Source organism: Quercus suber, unplaced genomic scaffold (assembly GCF_002906115.3).
Source record: "Quercus suber isolate HL8 unplaced genomic scaffold, Cork oak 2.0 scaffold_78, whole genome shotgun sequence".
NCBI lineage: Eukaryota > Viridiplantae > Streptophyta > Magnoliopsida > Fagales > Fagaceae > Quercus > Quercus suber.
In genome coordinates, this window is record NW_027069543.1 from 640,283 (window position 1) to 659,983 (window position 19,701).

General features: G+C 33.8%; 1 protein-coding gene across 7 annotated transcripts; it reads left to right on the forward strand.

Moving 5' to 3' along the window:
* The first annotated feature begins 1,740 nt into the window (after positions 1-1,740).
* LOC111997047 (CSC1-like protein RXW8) lies at positions 1,741-19,264 on the forward strand. Of its 7 annotated transcripts, none has more exons than XM_065773637.1 (14): positions 1,744-2,132; positions 5,765-5,829; positions 5,934-6,008; positions 6,154-6,246; positions 7,031-7,180; positions 7,978-8,041; positions 8,162-8,371; positions 9,481-9,663; positions 11,888-12,186; positions 13,434-13,710; positions 14,043-14,321; positions 18,292-18,525; positions 18,598-18,772; positions 18,859-19,264. In XM_065773637.1, the coding sequence occupies exons 4-14, from the start codon at positions 6,209-6,211 to the stop codon at positions 18,933-18,935; spliced, it is 1,986 nt and encodes a 661-aa protein (XP_065629709.1). In that variant the 5' UTR covers positions 1,744-2,132; positions 5,765-5,829; positions 5,934-6,008; positions 6,154-6,208; the 3' UTR covers positions 18,936-19,264. The 7 variants fall into 7 exon arrangements, with proteins under 7 accessions (XP_065629706.1, XP_065629708.1, XP_065629707.1 ...); XM_065773638.1 differs by having other exon boundaries at positions 5,944-6,008; XM_065773634.1 differs by having other exon boundaries at positions 1,741-2,132; positions 5,934-6,246.
* The last annotated feature ends 437 nt before the right edge of the window (positions 19,265-19,701 follow it).

Genomic DNA, 19,701 nt, shown 5'->3' on the forward strand with positions numbered 1-19,701 from the left:
TATAGCCAAAAAGTGGAAGTGAATTCTCATTTAAAATGGGACCTTATGTGTGGGTAAACTTTACGCAAAAGTAATGTAAAAATGGAAGGTTTATTTATTTATTTATGAAGGCTTATTCTTCTCCTAGCAAAAGCCTTTTCCAGCTTTTCCAGTTTTCCTTATATAGCTTCTATTATATAAATTACGTCAATTACATTGTACAATATTAAGGAAATTTTTTATAAGGGAAATTTACTAATAAGGAAAACATTCCCATATTAGCAAGAGTTCTGATATTTCAAGCAACACCAATATTTAAGATGTTAATTGCAGTGCAAATATCGTGGACTTGGTTATTGAATACCTCACAAAGTCCATGGGCAATTAAATCTCTTTTGACATATATAATCCCATGATATTAGGAGTATACCTTTATAGTGTTCTAGAATATTGTATATATCTCACTATGTATTACACATGAATTACAGATCAGAATAATATAGAATTTTATGCATTCCTCTTTTGTTAATTTTTCTTCATACAATCCCATCTAAATAGGTCAAAAAATTTTGGATTGATTTTCATTTTTCTCTACATAAGAGGTTTATTGGATATTGCTTGGGAATGACAAAACAAACTGTTGTGCATAAGGAAGCAATAAATCAGATTAAATCATTATGGCTTTCATTTAAGGGAAAAAGAAATAGAGGCTTTAGTCCAACACCATAATTTATTAATTATTATATAACTATCAAAATATTGACAATATAGAAAAATTTTCCCCTTTTTTGTAAGTTTAAAATTCTATCACTGAAAGGAAAAAAAAAAAAACCAAAAATCAGGTTTGAGTATCCACAAGTAAAAGAGCTAGGTAACAATCGGATATACGTGCTAATCGGGTAAGTGAATTGGGTATCCATGTGTAAACTTATTGGTTTGGGTATGGGTCAGGTTTGGGTATACCCGACCCATACCCAATCTATGACCATCTCTATTTTCTACTACTAACTTGTCCTTTACTTAAGTGCAGGTTTTAAATATTATCCCTCATTTCAAAATTAAAATTTTTAATTTTTAATTAAAGTGTATTTTAAAATATTAAGTACGAATTTTTCTTATTATTATTATTTCTTTTTACAATGAGTTATGGAGAGATTTATTATTGTAAGTGTTTTCGTGCTTGATAAATTTTTCATTTTTATTATAATTTATCAGTAATTTTTTTTTTACTAACCATGGTTAAATTTCTGAAAAAAATTAAGCATATTTTATTACTAATATAAATAGAAGGAGAAAATATTAATTTTTTCAAACTTCAAGGGGGGTGTTTTTTTCCTTCTAAATTGTGGTGGTGTGTTATTTCCCAAAATCTCAAAAGAACAGTATAATTACTTCTAGAGTGTAATTACTAATTACCCCTATAATTTGTACCGTAATTGTGAACTAAAAGGAAAAGAGTGTAATTATGGTATGATATAGCCTATATTCTGTACCTTAATATAGTAGATCAGAATGCATCATGAAAGTATTCTCTTTTAGTAATATACAAATATCTAGCCATTATTAGGTACACACACACCTCATTGTTTACTCGAACACGTTTTAAGGCGGTTTGATGAGCCTTTAAATTCTTAATTTGGACGGTCCCCTTGCTGTTACCCACGTGGCTGTTCTGTCGGTCCCACAACCTTTTTTGAATCAAAATCACTTGGACACAAACATAGGTTCTTTTCGATTTCCCAACGGAATTTTCGCGAACCCTCTCTTTCTCTCTCCTCGAAAAACAAAACGCAAACTCAACAACAACAACAAAAATAACGACAAAAACGTAGTACAACCATTCTTAACAACGGTTTTTCTTTGCTTCTGTTAGGTGTGGTTCACCTTCCTCCAGTTTCGGGGTTTTTTTTTTTTTTTTTTTTCGGGTTTTCCTTTACTCAAAGAAAATCCAATATATACACGTATATAAAATTTTGGTTTCTGTGGAGTCGAAGCAAAGCGCGGCAATGCCGTCCAAGTTTTAACTCGACCACCTTTTTTTCGATCTGTTTTGTTCTTCTTTTACAAGACCTTTATTTGTGGCTCTTCAACATTCTTATCGATTCCAAAATCGTTCGGAATTACACACAAAGCCATATCACGGATTTGTGCAGGTACTCTTCGTTTCTTTTTATTTTTAATATATATATATATATATATATATGTATGTATATGTATGTATGAATCTATGTATTTATGTATGTGTGTATGTATGTATGTGTTTTTATCTAACTAGTTGTTTCAATGCTGCTTTGGTTTGTTTTATGATTTTATGCTTTAATTTTTCATGATTCTGGACTTTACTTATAGCAGTGATTAAGTTTCTAATATGAAATTCCTGCCAATTTTTTTTTCTTCTTATTATAGATGTGAATGCGATTTAATCATGATCGAAGAGAATAATAATAATAATAATTGGTGATCATTGATGTGCTTACTCTGTGATTTTTATGAAGGGAAAGATATGCTCAATCTTTAATCAAATAAAATGTGAAATGAGTGAAAGCTTGCAGCTCGCTGAAGGCCAGCGTAGGAAGTGGGTTTAGAAATCTTAGAGATATGTTTTAAATCCAGTTAAGAGTTTTTCTAGGACATTTTGTATTGATGAGTGTTCTTGTGTTTCTTCGGGTTTAAGCAGTTGAAAGCAACTGGCATTATTTGAGTTTTCACTCGGTTTTATTTTGACACATTTGAACACCAAATTTTTAGAAGTTTAGCATTTGCATCTTTTATAAGCACTGCAGGTATATGAGCAAAGGGAAAAAGCAATGCATGTTTGAAAAGAGAACACTGTATTATTGTATTTGAGAAACAAGTTTTTATTCATAAATCACTTATCCAAAAAAGAAAAAAAGTTTTTATTCATCAATCAATGCAGGAAACTCAAGAACAATAAGCAGCACGTAAACACCAAAGGAAAAACAAACAAAACAATAGCACTAGAAACATGCTATGACAAACTCATAGCAGAGTCCCTACCTCACAAGACCTTTGCAAACTCTAACCAAACTAAGAAAGGAAAATACAAAATTACAGCAAACTTAAGAAACAACAAGCAGCATGCAGGCTGCAAACACCAAACAAAGGTGAATGAAACTAACCAACAGCACTAAAAACAGCAAGGATAGACACATAAACAGAGTATCTAAAGAGCTACAAACTCTAACAAATCTAAGGCAGTAGATTCTTATCAAAATACAACCACTTTCTCTTCTTACAACTACAGTTCTTATCAGATCGTCCGGTATGAAAACAGGAATAGTGCTAGCCACATTTTGTGTTATATTTCAAAAAGACTAATCACAATTGAAGTTCTTTTTAGATGTTAATAAAGTCCAAATCTACCTAGTAAATGACCGATGTGGGACTCATCACACACCTATACGACATACACAGAATTAGACAATATCCAAATCAGATATAGGGTGTTACAAATCTCTCCCACTTAAATCCCTAACATCCTTGTTAGGGCTCAATTTGTGGGGTAGTGTGTCCACATGAGATTAGAGGGCTGTGTTTGATACCATGTTGAATTACCGATTGTCCCAAAAGCTTAAGCAATTGGGATATGGTAACTTTAATCATTTAACCACGTACTTCTAACAACACCATCTGTGTTTTTCTAGAAAAGGAACACTCAAAGTACAAATGATCCTACTTTCCAGGAAACTTCTACTAAAAACACAAGCTGAATCCCTTTGATATCCGCATTGAAGGAGCCTATCTCAGGTAGGCAGCCTATTTCTAAAAACTAACCAATTAAAGAAAGTCTTCCCAAGCATTGCAATAGAATAACCATATTAGACTCCACCTATTAACTGTAGGCAACCCCTTCCAAATTGCATTCCATATCTTAGGACAAGTATAGTTGCTAGATTTAGAAGGAAGCCAAAATGCCTTATCCTTTTCACCAAGCTGAATCAAGGAGAGTTTTCTTTGAATAGAAATCTAATCTTTTGACCTTGTAGTCCTCTAACACCCAATCTTTTCCTTGAAGGACACTAGACACTCTCACATTGATGTTACTAGCTGCATCATAAAAAACTCTTTAGCCATATGGCCCATATCTCAGATATAATGTACCATTTTGGTGCCACTAATCATGCTAAATTTCAAGGAAACTTTAAGAAAGGCCTGGCTATGCTCCTCAACTTGAGAATTCTCCTCCAACCCTAGGTCCTGTCTTGAGTGATTTAACAAACCAAAAACTCCTGTCCTTCAACAAGTTCTCATTCACCAATCCACTCCAAGAGAACTTTTTTTGCGTAAAGAGACTCTATATATGCCTCATAATAGATGCCTTATTCCAATTCTCTAGTCTTATAAGCCCCAAACTCCCTTCATTTTTAGGAACACATGCAAGCTCCCAAGCCACTTGAACAACACCAGCTGATTTATCATTCCCGTCTCTCAAAAACTATTGAACTTTTGCTCATGGACTTGATTTGCCTTTTTTGCAATACAACCGCCCAATTCATTCGAATGCTAAAGAACACTGATTGAAGCTACTGATTCCAGAAAAAGAGAGCCTTTTGGCAGCCCATGAGCTGATCCTTGAGGTTATTTATCAATCAAAGTAGTGAAGTTTCCAGGGACTAAAGACATAATCAGATACTCTGACAGAAAAAGTTTCCTTTTTTGAAATTAAGAGCGTTAGCAATATGGCGCTTGAGATATGAAGAGACCCATTCACAAAACCCTTCACTCTTTACATGATTGACAGATAAACCCGAAAAGCAATTGAAATCCTCAAGCACCCTTTTGACCAAGTGAATAGGATGGATATCGCTGTTGTGAACACCAGAAAATCATCAGTAATTTTGTGAGCTTCAATTTAGAGCAATTCAGATGAAATCTAAAACCCTTACACTGATGCACTGTTAGCTGAATAAGTTTTGAGAAAAATTTCATAGAAAAATAAAAGGTTATACATAGTGCACAAATTCCCAGTTATATGGGTTTGAGAGAGCTAGAGAGGTAACTGTTTGGCAGCCTTGCTGATTTGGGTGAAAGGCACTTGCCTTCATGTCAATGTCTGACTTCTTTTCCATAGCAAGCACAAAAAAAAGGAGAAAGGGTCTCCTTGCCTTAAATTCTGGCATGACCTTAAAGAAACCAACTAGGCTCCCATTGAGAGAAACCGAACTTGTGAGCAATTATACACTCCTTAACCCAAGCCACATATTTCACAGGAACGCCAACAATTTATAGACAAAGCTAGATAAAGTCTCAATCAAGAGAATCATCGGATTTCATTAGGTCTACCTTAATAGCACACCTACAGATTAAGTCTTTTTTCTATCTTTTTATAATGGCAGGGAATGCGAATTATCCAACTTGGCTATCTTTATAGAGGATCTCTGTGGGTGGCATTTATTTGTCTTCTCTCACATTTACCTTTACATAATTAACTTGTGGTTATTCTCAAATTTTTACTAGAAAACGGAAAATCTTGGTCTGACTCCAAGAAATTAAGATTTTTCCCCTCCTTCTTCTTCTTCTTCTTCTTCTTCCTTTTTTTTTTATTTTTTATTTTTTTTATGTAGTAGTGAAGATGTAGACTGCAAATGGTAACACTATTGCTTGTATTAATTAAATCCTCTGCTTTGGTATGCCCTTGCTTGTGTTTTAGGTCACACTGATGTTAATATTATTTCTTTTCCATATGCTTCAACATAATTATATGCATTTTCAGTGAGAAACTTATTTGAATTCAATACACATACCATGACACACTTACCTGCAGAGTTTTATTAAGCAGGAAAGAAAAGAAGACTACATCTAAATTTTGCACACAAAAACCTGAATCAGGTAAAGCCACTTCTCCATGCAATATTGGTCTTTGTAGACAATCACATGCTTTCAGCTCATGGAACTAATCTAGGCGTCCTTTTTCTTTGTTCTTGGGTGATGAGATGTGCGAAGGTTGCTGACATAGCAAAAGGAGATGAATGTTTCTGCTCTTCTTACCTCTGTAGGAATTAATACAGGTTTGTGTGCAGTCCTTTTATTGCTATATTCCATATTAAGAAAACAACCAAGCAATGTAAATGTGTACTTTGGACGGAGGCTTGCTTCAATGCACTTGAAACACAATGATCCTTTTTGGCTTGAGAGGTTTGTTCCTTCCCCTAGTTGGATAGTGAAAGCATGGAAAACAAATGAAGAAGAAATATTGGGTATTGGTGGCATGGATGCTGTGGTTTTTCTCAGGATAGTTGTTTTCAGGTGACTGCTTACTACCCAAAACTTGTAGTTAGTGAAGGGTGATAGTTTGTGCCCAATATACTGTTGGCAAATAATGTAATAAAGATTATATTTGTGTTTGTTGATAGACGGCTTGAAAAGATAATTGTTGTTGTTTTGGTCTAGGGCATTATTATTATTATTATGTCCCTTTTATAATAAAACTTTCTGTTTGTGGTCACTTCTTATATTTTCTGTGAACGTATTACCATCTTATTGATTGATTTTCTACTTCTATATGGTATAAATAATTTTACAAGATCAAATCCAAACAATTGAATGGTGAATATAGCCACTTGGTAATTATTAGTGCTTTACTAATGGTAATGTCTGAACACTATTAACCAAGCTTTAGTTGGATTTAGTTTTTTGGTAATTATATGTTTGTTAGACATTGTGTTATTATGGCACCTGGTTTGAACAAAAACTCTGGCACAATTGAATTATTTTGTATGATGTGGTTATGATTTTCCTCTTATAATGGCTCTTAAGGGCTTGTTTGCTAGAACTTCATTATTTGTTTTCAAATTTATTGAGCTATGGTTCAAGTCCCCTCACCCCCAACTGTTGAATTACCAAAAACTATTAATTTGATCTCTCTATTAGTTCTTCTTTATTTGCTTGTAACTGTTTGAGGTGCTTTATGTTCATCGTCATGAACATAGTCCTTTTCATCTTCAATAAACTTCTATTACTTGTTGTGTGTGTGTATATATATATATATATATAAAGGTTCTTATGGGTGCTCTTTAAATTTTCTTTGCAGTATTCGAATCTTTTCTATTGCTTTTGTCATTTGCTTTCTTCTAGTGCTTCCGGTGAATTATTATGGGAAAGAAGAAAATCATCACAAGCGAATCTCTTCAGAGCAAATGGAAGTGTTTACCATTGAGAATGTTAAGGAAGGTTCAAGGTGGTACGTGTTATATATTGTTGATGATTAGACCATTATTAAAGTAAAGAGGTATATGTGTTAGGCTATGTTTGGTTCAAGAGAATGGGAGAGAAGGGTAGAGAAATAATTCATTTTCATTTGTTTGGTTAGAAGGAAAGAGGGAAGAGAAAGGAAATGTGGAGAGAAATACTTTCCATGAGCCCCACCAATTTTTTATTTTTTACTTTCTCTCCAAATCCGTAAAATTACTCTTATATCCTTGAAAATTTTTGATTTTTTTTGAAATTACTTTTATATCCTCACAATTCATTATTAATTAATAATTCATGAGGATAAAATAGTAAAATATTATTTTGTTATTATTTTTTTTTTTTACCATGTCTCTCATTTCTCTTTCCCCTACATCCAAACACATGAAGAAATATTATCTTTCTCCTCTCTTTTTACTTTCCCTCTCCTTATTATTTTCTCCTCTTCCCTTCCCTCAAAACAAACATAGTCTTAATTTTTATTCCAGAGCGTTTTGATGCTAACCTATGAGGCACGTAAACAATGCTTGAAAAGGAACATTTGAACATGCTGTGTCTTATTTATAATTGGTTTGGCTAGGAGTATACTTGAGCTTGTCTCCTTTCTATGAACATTTGTCTCTCTTCTTGAATTGAAGAGATTGTGGGAGAAAATAATTCGTAGTACTTTAGAGTGGAGCTTAAGACCTTGCTATTTTATTGTTAATTTGGATTTATCAGCAGTTACATACTTAACCACCTTTGTTTTTGAAGTAGACTCAATTGTTATTTTTTTGGTGTGCATGTCAGGCTTTGGACTCATTGTCTCGCATTATACATTATAACCTGCTCAGCTTGCCTTCTTCTTTACTTTGTAAGTATGTAAATTTATCTTCATTTTCTACTATTGTATAGCTTTTCATCTTTTGTTCAAAGGGTTTTCTAGAAAATTTCTTTTAATTATTCTTATGATAATTTTTGTATACAATTATAGGAGTACAAGAGCATTTCCCAGATGAGACTAGCACATATTACTGGATCTCCAACAAATCCAAGTCATTTTACAGTTCTTGTCCGTGCCCTCCCCTGCTCGTCAGAGGAATCTTACAGTGATTCTGTGAAAAGATTTTTCACAAATTATCATGCATCAAACTACTTGTCACACCAAATGGTGTACCGGTCTGGTAGAGTTCAGAAACTGATGGTGCGCATCTTAAATTAGCAATTTGTTGTTTATATTCAGCAACACTTTTTTCAAATTTTAAAATCTTTTACATGTCTGTGAGTTGATATCTTCATGGCTTATCAAGTTATCACTTTCTGTTTTACACACTGACACTTGTATATCACATACATACTTGAGTTTAGACCATTGTGTGGTTTAGTGTGTGTGTGTGTGTGTAAAAATATATATGTATATATATACTGGTTTCTTACATGCTAACTTATGTATATCACAAGCTTGACTTTTGATGCTTCATACTCTATTTTAGAAATTTCAGAAATATAATGGTCATAATCTCATGTTTACCTGATTAGCATTGTGATTGGGACTCTGAATTTTGTTTGTACCAAATCCCAAATGATTAGCATATGATACGTTGTGATTGAAGTGAATGGTAATTCCACATTCCTACTATTTGAATTTATTAATCATTTTATTTTATTCTGGATTATACTATGAAAAGCCGTCTGTTGCAAAAAACTAATTATATTGTTTGTTCTTCATTACAAAAAACTAACTGCCTTTGACTTCCCTCATTTCACATTTTTTAACTGACTTCTTCATGAAATTGCTTAATTCTATTTTCATCTTCTCGTCTTACCTGGCCTTACTCTTGGCTTTTTTATTTTAGGCACTTTCAATGAGGACTTGCTGACTTTGCAGCATTCTCTTTCACGTTCTTTATAAAGTTTCACATCCACTATGGCTATTGGCACAATGATCATTCTTCTATTTTGTTAAATTTACACTGAGAGCAGTCCTTGATCTGTATATTAGCTGAGTTTATTTAGTGTTGTTATTAAGTTTTGACAATAATTAGATGATGATTGTGGTGACTGACTGCATTCTGGTTTGACTTCCAACTTTGATGGATATGTCCTAGATTTTTAGTGGCTACACAGCTATGGAATGGTTATATTGGGGGTTATATTTGAATTTCTCACATTGATATTTGAAGTTGGGGCTTTGTCGTGTTGTTTCTTCTTGTTGGGTGGGTTGAGCGAGTGCTGTGAAATAAAATTTTCTGAGTTTGCATGCCTTTATTTTTCCTACTATTTTGGATCTCTAAGATATGTTTTATATTGCAGACTGATGCAGAGAAGATGTACATGGTTATTAAGGCTGCTTCTATTGAACAGAACTGCAAGCCAAGTTTAATGCAACATGGTCTTTGTGGACAGCCTGCAGATTCTTTTAACATCCTTCCTAGCGAGGATGGTAGTGTTAGTGGGAAAGCTGTTGTTAATATGGATATGGGTAAAAGCACAAAGGTAACGTATTTTGGCATGAATTGATTTAAATAGTTCTGATTTCAGGGTTACTAATTATTTATGTGAATATAACAGGGTAAATCATGTTTGGCTTCTGCTCTCTTTTGCATGTGTGTGTGTGTGTGTTTTTTTGCCCCCCGCTGGGGGGGGGGGGGGGGGGGGGAGTAGCTACTTATCCCTCTAGACATTAGTAGCTTTTCTTAGTTGTGTGGGGCAAGGGTTAGACGGAAAGGGATATTTCTGGTGGAAAATTACCTTTATATATATTTGAGGTTATTTTTGAATGCTTTAGATTGAAGGTCCTTTTCCTTGGAAGCAAATCTGGTTTTGTCTCGTGTAAAATACCCTTTTTAGCATGGACTGCTACACCCTAAAGAATTTTGACCATTGACAAATTTGGGGAGTTGATCTCATGTTCTTTTGGTGCCTATGGATGGAGTGGAATAGCTTGAATTTTGAGGGGGTTTCTTGTTATCTCCTTGAACTCTAAGCTTTAATGTGTATGGCTGATATGGCTGATTGAATGATTCTGAGTCTAAATCTTCTGCCTCACTTTTCCTGCTCCACTCTATACTCCACCAATAAATACTTGTCGCGTGTTCATCTAATTAATTAAATACAATCATTATTGACTTATTAATACTACGGTTATTAATTAATAGTAGTATTTAATTAATTAGGTGAACACGTGGCAAGTATATATTGGTGGAGTATAGAGTGGAGTAAGAAAAATAGGACAGAAAATTTGAACTCCAATGATTCTACCTATTCTTTTATATGTTGCTTGCAGATATATCGATCTGCTACAATATTAATGTTTAGTTTTAATTGTTTTCTCTTTTCCAATATGCTTAGTGGGACCTGGGTTGTGACTTTTGACCCTGTGGAATTTTTAATGAATTTATTTATTGAGAAGAGGTTCAAAGTAAGATAGGTTTATGTTCAATTTTTGTAACTGGTCAAAGGGTGTTATCAACTGTAAGTGGGAGGGTTTGATTCTTTAAAGCGATCACTTCAATTAAAAAAAATGGTTTAGGGTAGGATCCTCTCTCTTTCTCTCTCCCCAAAAAAAAAGAAAAGAAAAAAGAAATTGCTTTTTGCGAGACACTGTGCTTATGGCCTTTTATGGTCTTTTTCAGAGTCATTTTTTGCGTGTTTATGGTTCAAGTTTCTATATTGTCTAAGATTAAAAAGGAAAAAGTTTCTCTACAAACTTAATTAGAGGAACTCTCTCCAAACTATGATGTGTCAGCACCAAAAATTGACACCTGTCCAACCCAATTAAAGCTGCTCCTGTTAACTCAGACGTTAGGCTCTCTCCCTACCGGTTCTTGAATTTCAGCTTTAGTTAAGTTGGACAGGTGTCAATTTTTGGTGCTAACACATCATTGTTTGGAGAGAGTTCCTCCAATTAAGTTTGTAGAGAAACTTTTTCCGATTAAAAATTGCTTGCTGTGGGTGCATTTTTGGGTGTGGGAGAATGATAGACTGATGTAGATGGCAGTGTGATTTACTTATAGGTTTGACATGCAGCTTATGGTTTGTACTTTTTATATCTGTGACTCTCCGCAGAAGGTTTTTATGGTAGCTCCATTTGCCTTTTCCATTAAATGCAATTTAGTCACTGATTTATTTGAAAATATGGTCTAGCATATACTTAATTTAAGTAGTTGTCTAAGCAAAAAAAAATGATTTAGGGTAGGATCCTCTCTCTCTCTCTCTCTCTCCCAAAAAAAAAAAAAAAAAAAAGAACTTGGTTTTTGCAAGACACTGTGCTTAAGGCCTTTTATGGTCTTTTTCAGAGTCATTTTCTGCATGTTTATGGTACAAGTTTCTATATTGTCTAAGATTAAAAATTGCTTGCCGTGGGTGCATTTATGGATTTGGGAGAATGATAGACTGGTGTAGATGTTAGTGTGATTTACTTATAGGTTTGACATGCAGCTTATGGTTTGTACTTTTTATATCTGTGACTCTCCGCAGAAGGTTTTTATGGAAGCTCCATTTGCCTTTTCAATTAAATGCAATTTAGTGACTGATTTATTTGAAAATATGGTCTAGCATATACTTAATTTAAGTAGCTGTCTAAGCATACACTATTTTCTAAATAGAGGATATTGGGCTATATTATTATCATCTAATCCTTTTGGTTTCTTAATTATTATATCTTTCTTTTTTTTCGAAATTTACTACATAGCCTAAATTATTTTGGTCTTCCGTACAGGAGAGTGCAGCTGCTTTTGTGTTTTTCAAGACTCGCTATGCTGCTGTTGTTGCTGCACAGGTTCTTCAATTTTCAAATCCCATGTTATGGGTAACAAACTTGGCTCCAGAGCCACATGATGTTTATTGGTCAAACCTTTGTATACCATACAAACAACTTTGGATCCGTAAGATAGGAACCCTCGTGGCTACTATTGCCTTCATGTTTGTGTTTCTTATTCCTGTAGCATTTGTTCAAGGTTTGACTCAACTAGATCAGCTACAACAAACATTTCCATTCTTGAGAGGACTTCTGAAGAAGTAAGTTAATATTGTGATGATTCATTAAAGAATAGAAAAGAAAAGAAGAAGTAAATATTGTGATGATAGAGCTGTGTTGTGTATCTATTATTTTTGTAATTTTGTTAGGCTTGTTTTGCATGACTCACTTGTTGGTGTTGCATGGATAAGTGTCAAAGAACACATTTGCTTCATAAATTGCATATGTGATGTTCCAGGGACTTAAATTTTTTTTTTTTTTGGGACAAGTCAGGGTATTCTAATATGTTGGAAGAATACACTAGAATATAGATTCTTGATAAAATAGTTAGGTTCTTATCTGAATTAGAGAATTTGTTATTTCTAGTGCATCATTATGAGATAACCTAGTTTGAGAATATAAAAGCAACTACGATTTATTTTGGGTTGGAATTTAAGTGGTAGCTATGAAAGGCAATCTAACATCTAAAATATTATCTTGTGTATAAATCTACATGTTATTCCTAATGGATGGTCTAACTTCTTTCCCTCATGGGGTTCACATATGCATGTGATATATATAAATGCTTTTGTCAAAACTGTATCGATGTTAGGTAAAGTTATTAACCATGGATATCCTTTACTTAGCAGTGTCATGCTTAGAAAGGTTCTTGAATTTTTAATTTTAAATAGTTTTCTAGCTTAATATTGTTTATAGAAGCAATGTATAAGAAAATGTACACTGAATTCTGAATGACTGGTCAGAGTATATATTTCCCTCCAATAAACACACAACATAAGTTGCATCCTACACAATGTGGTTGTAATGAGTGGATGACCTATCATTTTATCTGTAATTTTTTTTTTCGCCTTTCGTTACATTGATTTACACGTTTATGCCACGGAGACTTACACATGGTGCTTGTGCAATGTGGCTCAACATAAAGTGGTACATGCTGTATGATGTGTTTCCATCATGTGAAGCACGATAAGTACTTTAAATTAGTAATATATTTTACTCTTAAGTGAAACTTTGTCACTAAAATTTCAAGAAGTTTAAAAATATTATTCCAATTAAATCCTATCACCATAAGTTTCCAACAATTGAAAAGAAGTTTTATTATATATTTTAAATTATTTTAATCATAGTTTTATTTTAATAATAAAGTTCTTACATGTGCTTGCACTATGTCAACATGTCACATGTCATATGACGTGCTTTAGTTTAGAGTGATTTTGATTAAATTTAAAAGTTCTTGCATGGGCATAGTGCTAATTTGCATGTAAATTTACTATGTGCCTTGGTGCAGGAAGTATATGAGCCAGCTGGTAACAGGTTACCTACCAAGTGTAGTTTTGATTTTAGCTCTGTATATTGTACCGCCAGTCATGATGCTATTTTCAGCAGTAGAGGGGTCTATTTCCCGCAGTGGGAGAAAAAGGAGTGCATGCATCAAAGTCTTGTACTTCACAATTTGGAACGTCTTTTTTGTTAATGTTTTTACTGGCTCTGTTATCAGCCAATTGAACGTCTTTTCTAGTGTGAAAGACATACCTACACAACTTGCCAAAGCGGTTCCTAGACAGGTTTATTCTTTGATTCCCAAATAAGTTTGTTATTTACTTTATTTGACTATGCTACTCTATGCAGACTATTCCATATAATTTTGCGGGAGTTTTGACCATTATTAATTTCTAAGTATTGATTGTACTAAGGCTATACAACGAAGGGTTTTATTTGTGAAAATAATTCCTCATGATGGATGTTTCATATTTAAATCCTTTCTTCAATTATGAGATTCTCATGGAAAGAAAGATTTTCCGGCCTTTAAAAAAAAAAAAAAAAAATTTTTTTTAGGCAAATATAGAAGTTTTGGCAGTAACTTTTCATCATGTTTGTGGTATTCAAATTTTTGCAGGTTACCTTCTTCACGACTTATGTTTTATCATCTGGTTGGGCAAGTTTGGCTTGTGAAGTGATGCAAATCTTTTCCCTTTTCTGCAACTTGTTTAAAAGATTCATACTTAGAAACAAGGATGATTCATCCAGTGGCGCCTTGTCTTTCCCATACCATACAGAAGTCCCACGAATCCTCTTGTTTGGATTCCTTGGCTTTACATGTTCCATCTTGGCACCCTTAATAGTGCCCTTCTTGTGGGTCTACTTTGTACTTGCTTATTTTGTCTATCGAAATCAGGTGAGTGCTCCCATCATTTATTTGTCCCTGTTTTTGCCTTTAGAGATATCAGTTGCACTTTCTAATTGTTAATGTGTCTTTAGCATGTGTAATTTTTTGCCAAGTTCTGTAATTAGTGATTTGATTGTGTTTTGTCCATGATTCAGAGCTTGTTCTTCCATTTCCAATGTAGTTATCGAATGTGTTTGAATAAGGTATTCAATAGATTGTGTTCTTCCATTTTACATCGTAGATACAGAATGTGGTCAAATAGTGCATTCAGTTGAGTTGTATACTGATGGTGTTTCTTTTCGTTATCCAACCTCCAACCAGATTTTGGTATTGTCTTCCTTTCTCTCTTCTAGTACCTGATCTTAGTTCTCTCTGACTTAGTCATAGGTTTATTGCTAGAAACTAAATGTTCTTAGCATCCCTCAATCTTAGTACATTTTGAAATTATTAAAAGGGCCAAAATGATGGTTCCAAAAGAAGCAACTTGATGCAGGGAAGCCTAGAGAATTTTTTGATTGGGGGCTGCCATCACAATGGAAGGGTGGTGAATTGAATCTTTGGTAATGGGAAATTGATTCGATACGATTGCAGTGGCTGGTTTTAAATTATAAGTTTTTTTAAACTTTCAGAGAACTATTTGTAGAGAAGAATGCCCCACTGATAAATTAAGATAACGAAAAAGAGAAGAGTGCACATTCTAGAAACAAGAAAAGAGATAGAAGAGACCTTAGGGGAAAGTGCCTATTAAGTCCTTAAGTTTTCATCGTGTTTGGGTTGTTTGACCACAATAATCATATTTAAAGATTTTTATAGACTTAGTAAAGAAAGCTGATGTGATGCTTGCACCTTGCAAAATAAAAACTACCTAATAATGCTATTAACTCAAGGACTAAGAAAGCACACGCTTTGGATGGCTAGAGAAACTTTTTAGCTTGCAGAATTTGATTTCATGGGCATTGCAAGCATCCCCATAAATAAAATTGTAGACTTCTAAAATTTAATACACATAAAAGTCCTACTAAGCTCCTTTTCGATGGCTGCACTATAAGTAGCAGAAGCTCCTTCTATACATATAAATCTTGAAAAAAATCCATCTGGGATGTTCCATCAGTACTTAGCTTGTGGCTTATTGTCATTCCTTTTTCTAATACATCAAGTTTCAGCTTTATTTTTAACAAGCGATGATGCTGCTAATAGATTTTGTGGCAATGAAGGGATTGATAGTGTGATTGGAGTGTTGAGATTGTTAAGTTGAATTAGAGAGTTTTGCTGGTACCATCTATATGTTTGTATATTTTCTCTTTTGGAGTTACTTGTACCAGGAAACATATTTGGATACACAACTTTGGTACTGTAGGTTGGTAAAGTAGTAGTAGTTATTAGTCTTCTGCATCTGTACTCTTAGTTTAGTGTTTTATTACCTAGTTTTAGAGAATCTAATTCCCAGACTCAAGCTCGTGATGCTTGGACAGAGTGCACTTGTCATGGCACCAAGTTCTGAGGTCTTTAGCATCTTCATATTGGTCCGTAAGATACATGAGGGAGATAGAGACCAGTTGTCGAGATCCGAGTCTGGATGATATCTTAGTGGCCCAAATTAGAAATTGATTGGCTACTAATATACCATTGCATCTATTCTTTATGTCAGTATTTTGAAACTAGGTTGTATTTGACATTATGCGTATTAGGAATAAGCTCAAAATTTTAAAATTAGAAATTGTTTGGCTACTAATACACTGTTGCATCTACTCTTCATGTCAGTATATGAGATGGGCCAAATTTAGAGAATCTACTTTCTTACAGCATTCACTAGTATCAAGGTCAAATGTACTTAAAATTTTCACTTCATTTTGCACCTAGAATTCCTTTTTTTTTTTTTTTTTCCCTCTTTTTTTGGGAAGATTAGTACAGAGAGGCATTTTATTATCAGATTACTGATGCACTTAATAATGAGTTCAATACTTTAGCAGTTTTAAAACAAATATAGGTAGGACGTCCTAGCTTGGGCATCTAATTTCCAATTGTGTAATATTAAGTGAGCATACATATATAGTTTTGTTTTATCTGTGAGATGATTTGCTTACCATCTTTGAAGTGCTCATTTTTCTATTTGAAGCATAATTAAGGAAAATCATAATTTAACTTCAAAGGTAGATTGGGATGTTTAGAACTTCCATTTTTCCTCCAGATTTTCCTAGAAAGTGACAAGTATCAAAATTTGTAGGGTGGGAATAATTGTTTCATAGAGTGGCTAAGTTGAAGTAGGAAGCACATTTAGATCTCATGCTAGAACTTTTGCGGGATGTGAACGCTCTATTCTTGAGATTAAGGGTATGTTTGGTTAGGGTGTAAACTGGGAGGATGGAAAATAGGGAGAGGAAAATATAGTAGAAAATGACATTTTTCACTGTTTGGTTGAGGAGAGAAAACAAGAGAGACAGAAAACATGGGGAAAAATTTTCTTTCCGGGTCCATCTTTTTTTATCCTCCCAATTTGGGAGAAAAATGAGGAGGGAAAAGTGCTGAAAGATGCACTTTACACAAATACCCTCAATTTAAATTGCATTTTTTTTCTCTTCCCTGGGCAGCAAAATTGCGCCCCCCCCCTTTTTTTTCGGGGCAATCACGTTGCCAGTTGTCACTTTTTTTTTTCTTTTGATTTTTTAGGGCTTGGGCATGATAGTTTAATTTTATTTTTATTGGATGTGATTTTTTTTGGAACATGTTTTTTATTTTTATAAAAAATTTTGGGCAATTGCTCTTTTTTGTGGTTATTTGTCACTTTTATTTTTTTTAATTTGACATCATTCTTTAATAAGGGTATATGAGTAAATTTATTCAAACTCATTTTTTCCATCCCTCTACTTTTCCACTCTTAACCAAACAGAAAGGAGAGAAAATAAAATCTTTTCTATCCTCCTACTTTTCTATTCTCTCACAATTTTCTATCCTCCAACTTTTCCACCCCTCCAACCAAACGGACGCTAAGTCTTTCTTCTTTTATTTTTGGCTTGAGTGGAGTTTAGCTTTACAAACTTATTCTTGTTCTTCTCTCCCTGATTTGATTGACAGTTGTAATTTGGGATCTTGATTGTATTGCACCCATGGTACATATCCTATGTACTTGCGTCTGTTTTGATTTATAATAAAATTTTATTACTTATCCAAAAAAAAAAAAAAAAAAAAAATCTCATGCCACCATATTGTTTTAGGTTAACTAATTCACTGAAAACTTTAGGGAATGTGAAGAGGAGAATAAATTGCGTATGCGCAAACAGAAGATTTTGCTGTGTGTCCTAAATATAGAAATTGAAAAAGTTTGAATGTTAAATTGGTCCTAATTGTAGCATTCCAAATTAGGCTAGTGAGAAGGATTCCCCTGCATTGTGGTCCATGGATAGAAGCTGTCAAGGAAAAAGCCTATGCATTTAATTATATTGTTTTTGGATAATGTATGCATGTGCTTTTGTCCATATGTGAACAATAGGACCTGAAGCGTTATGCGCCTATTTTTCATAATCGATCCTAGTAAGAGCGTGCAACATTGATTTTATGACACTCTATTAGGCAATGGATTTGGAGTTCTTGTAGAACGTATATAACTGATGTTATAAATGGTTAAGACTGGCTATAATAGTATGCGTCTGAGTATTCCATTTGGTTTTAGGTCTATGTTCCAACCATAAAGTATAATGTTCCATATTTTATTTTTGGTTGTAGTAAAAAATGGCATGTTAATTAAGGAGGTGACAAAATAGGATAAAACAACAAAGAATGCATGTGTCTGACCCTTATGAGTTTGTTAAGGATCCATAGCCACCCTCAAAATTTTGGGATTAAGGTTTTGTTGTTATTATTATTATTATTATTATTCTTTTTTACTAAAGAATGTAATATATTTGTTTTCATTTGAAATTTTTTGAGTTGTTCTCTCTCTCTCTTAAGAAAATCATTTACATGCTTCAAATATATTTTTCAGATACTCAATGTATATGTTTCAAAATATGAAACCGGGGGACAGTTATGGCCCATTGTTCACAACACAACAATCTTTTCATTGGCACTATCACAAATAATCGCTCTTGGGGTTTTTGGAATTAAACGATCACCAGTGGCTTCAGGCTTCACATTTCCATTGATTATCGGCACTCTTCTATTCAATGAGTATTGTAGGCAGCGATTTCTCCCAATATTTAAGACCAATGCTGCAGAGGTAGCAATTTAAACTGGACCCCTCTCTCTCTCTCTCTCTCTCTCTAAACTTGATGATTGGATGTTTTTACAGATTCTTATTGAGATGGATCGGAAAGATGAGCAGAGTGGAAAAATGGAAGAGATTCATCGACAGTTGCGTGCAGCATATTACCAGTTCACAGTAGCTTCTCATGAATTGAGTAAATTTGAATGCTTGAGTCATGGGGCCAAAAAAAGCAGCCCGGATCCAAAAAATGTGAATCCAGGTTTGATTCACTCAACACTTAGGATACTCCCATTACCTGGAATCAAAGCATTGATTGATTGGTTGTCTTTGCCTTTCTCTTTTCAGGTAATGAACCAAGACAACAAAATGGGTCACAAACTGTTCGTTGCAATTTGGATGTAGAAGAAAACAGAATGAATTAAATTGAGCTCATGCTTCTGTACATAATTAATTTGTCATATATGCACATTTCATTCATCACAAACAAGTGCAACAAAATTATGCTTTTAAAAGGCCTTGTACAGATTACAAAAATATTAGTGTTGGGACATTTGACAGCAAATACATAGCTTGACTAGCATACAGATCAGTTTTTTGTTTTCCTCATTTTTGGCTCAAAATGTTTCCTATGATCCCAAATTTTCTGTATGGGCAAGGAAATGATGGGGAAAACAACTTTTCTATGATGTCATCATGTAGTTTATAGTTGTGTTCAAATACAATTAAAAAAAGAAAAGAAAAAAGTTTTTCACTGGACTGTGCCTATAGACAGTGTTGGTGCATGCTGCGCTAAGCTTTGTACTTTTTGTAGATATTCTTTATTCATTGAACTTTTTATGTGCAATTATGCTGCACTCATTTTACCTACGGGCATCCTTCATATTTTATATCTATGTGCTTCTCAATTTGCTCACTGAGGTCTGTTCATCTAAAATGAATGACATGCAGGAGTATGATTTGTTACTGACATAATCAAAACTCCTAGTACCTTCACCACATATCACTAAGTTGAACAGCATACATCAATGTGGAGCACATTACTCAGCTGAAGCTGATTGAATATAATGCAATAGGTTGTATACAAATATTTATGGCACTTGGATTTTGATTCAGGGTGACTTCATTTCCTTTGTCATGGCCTTTCTCACTCTCTCAATGACCTTACCTTAAAACATTTAATTTCAGAAA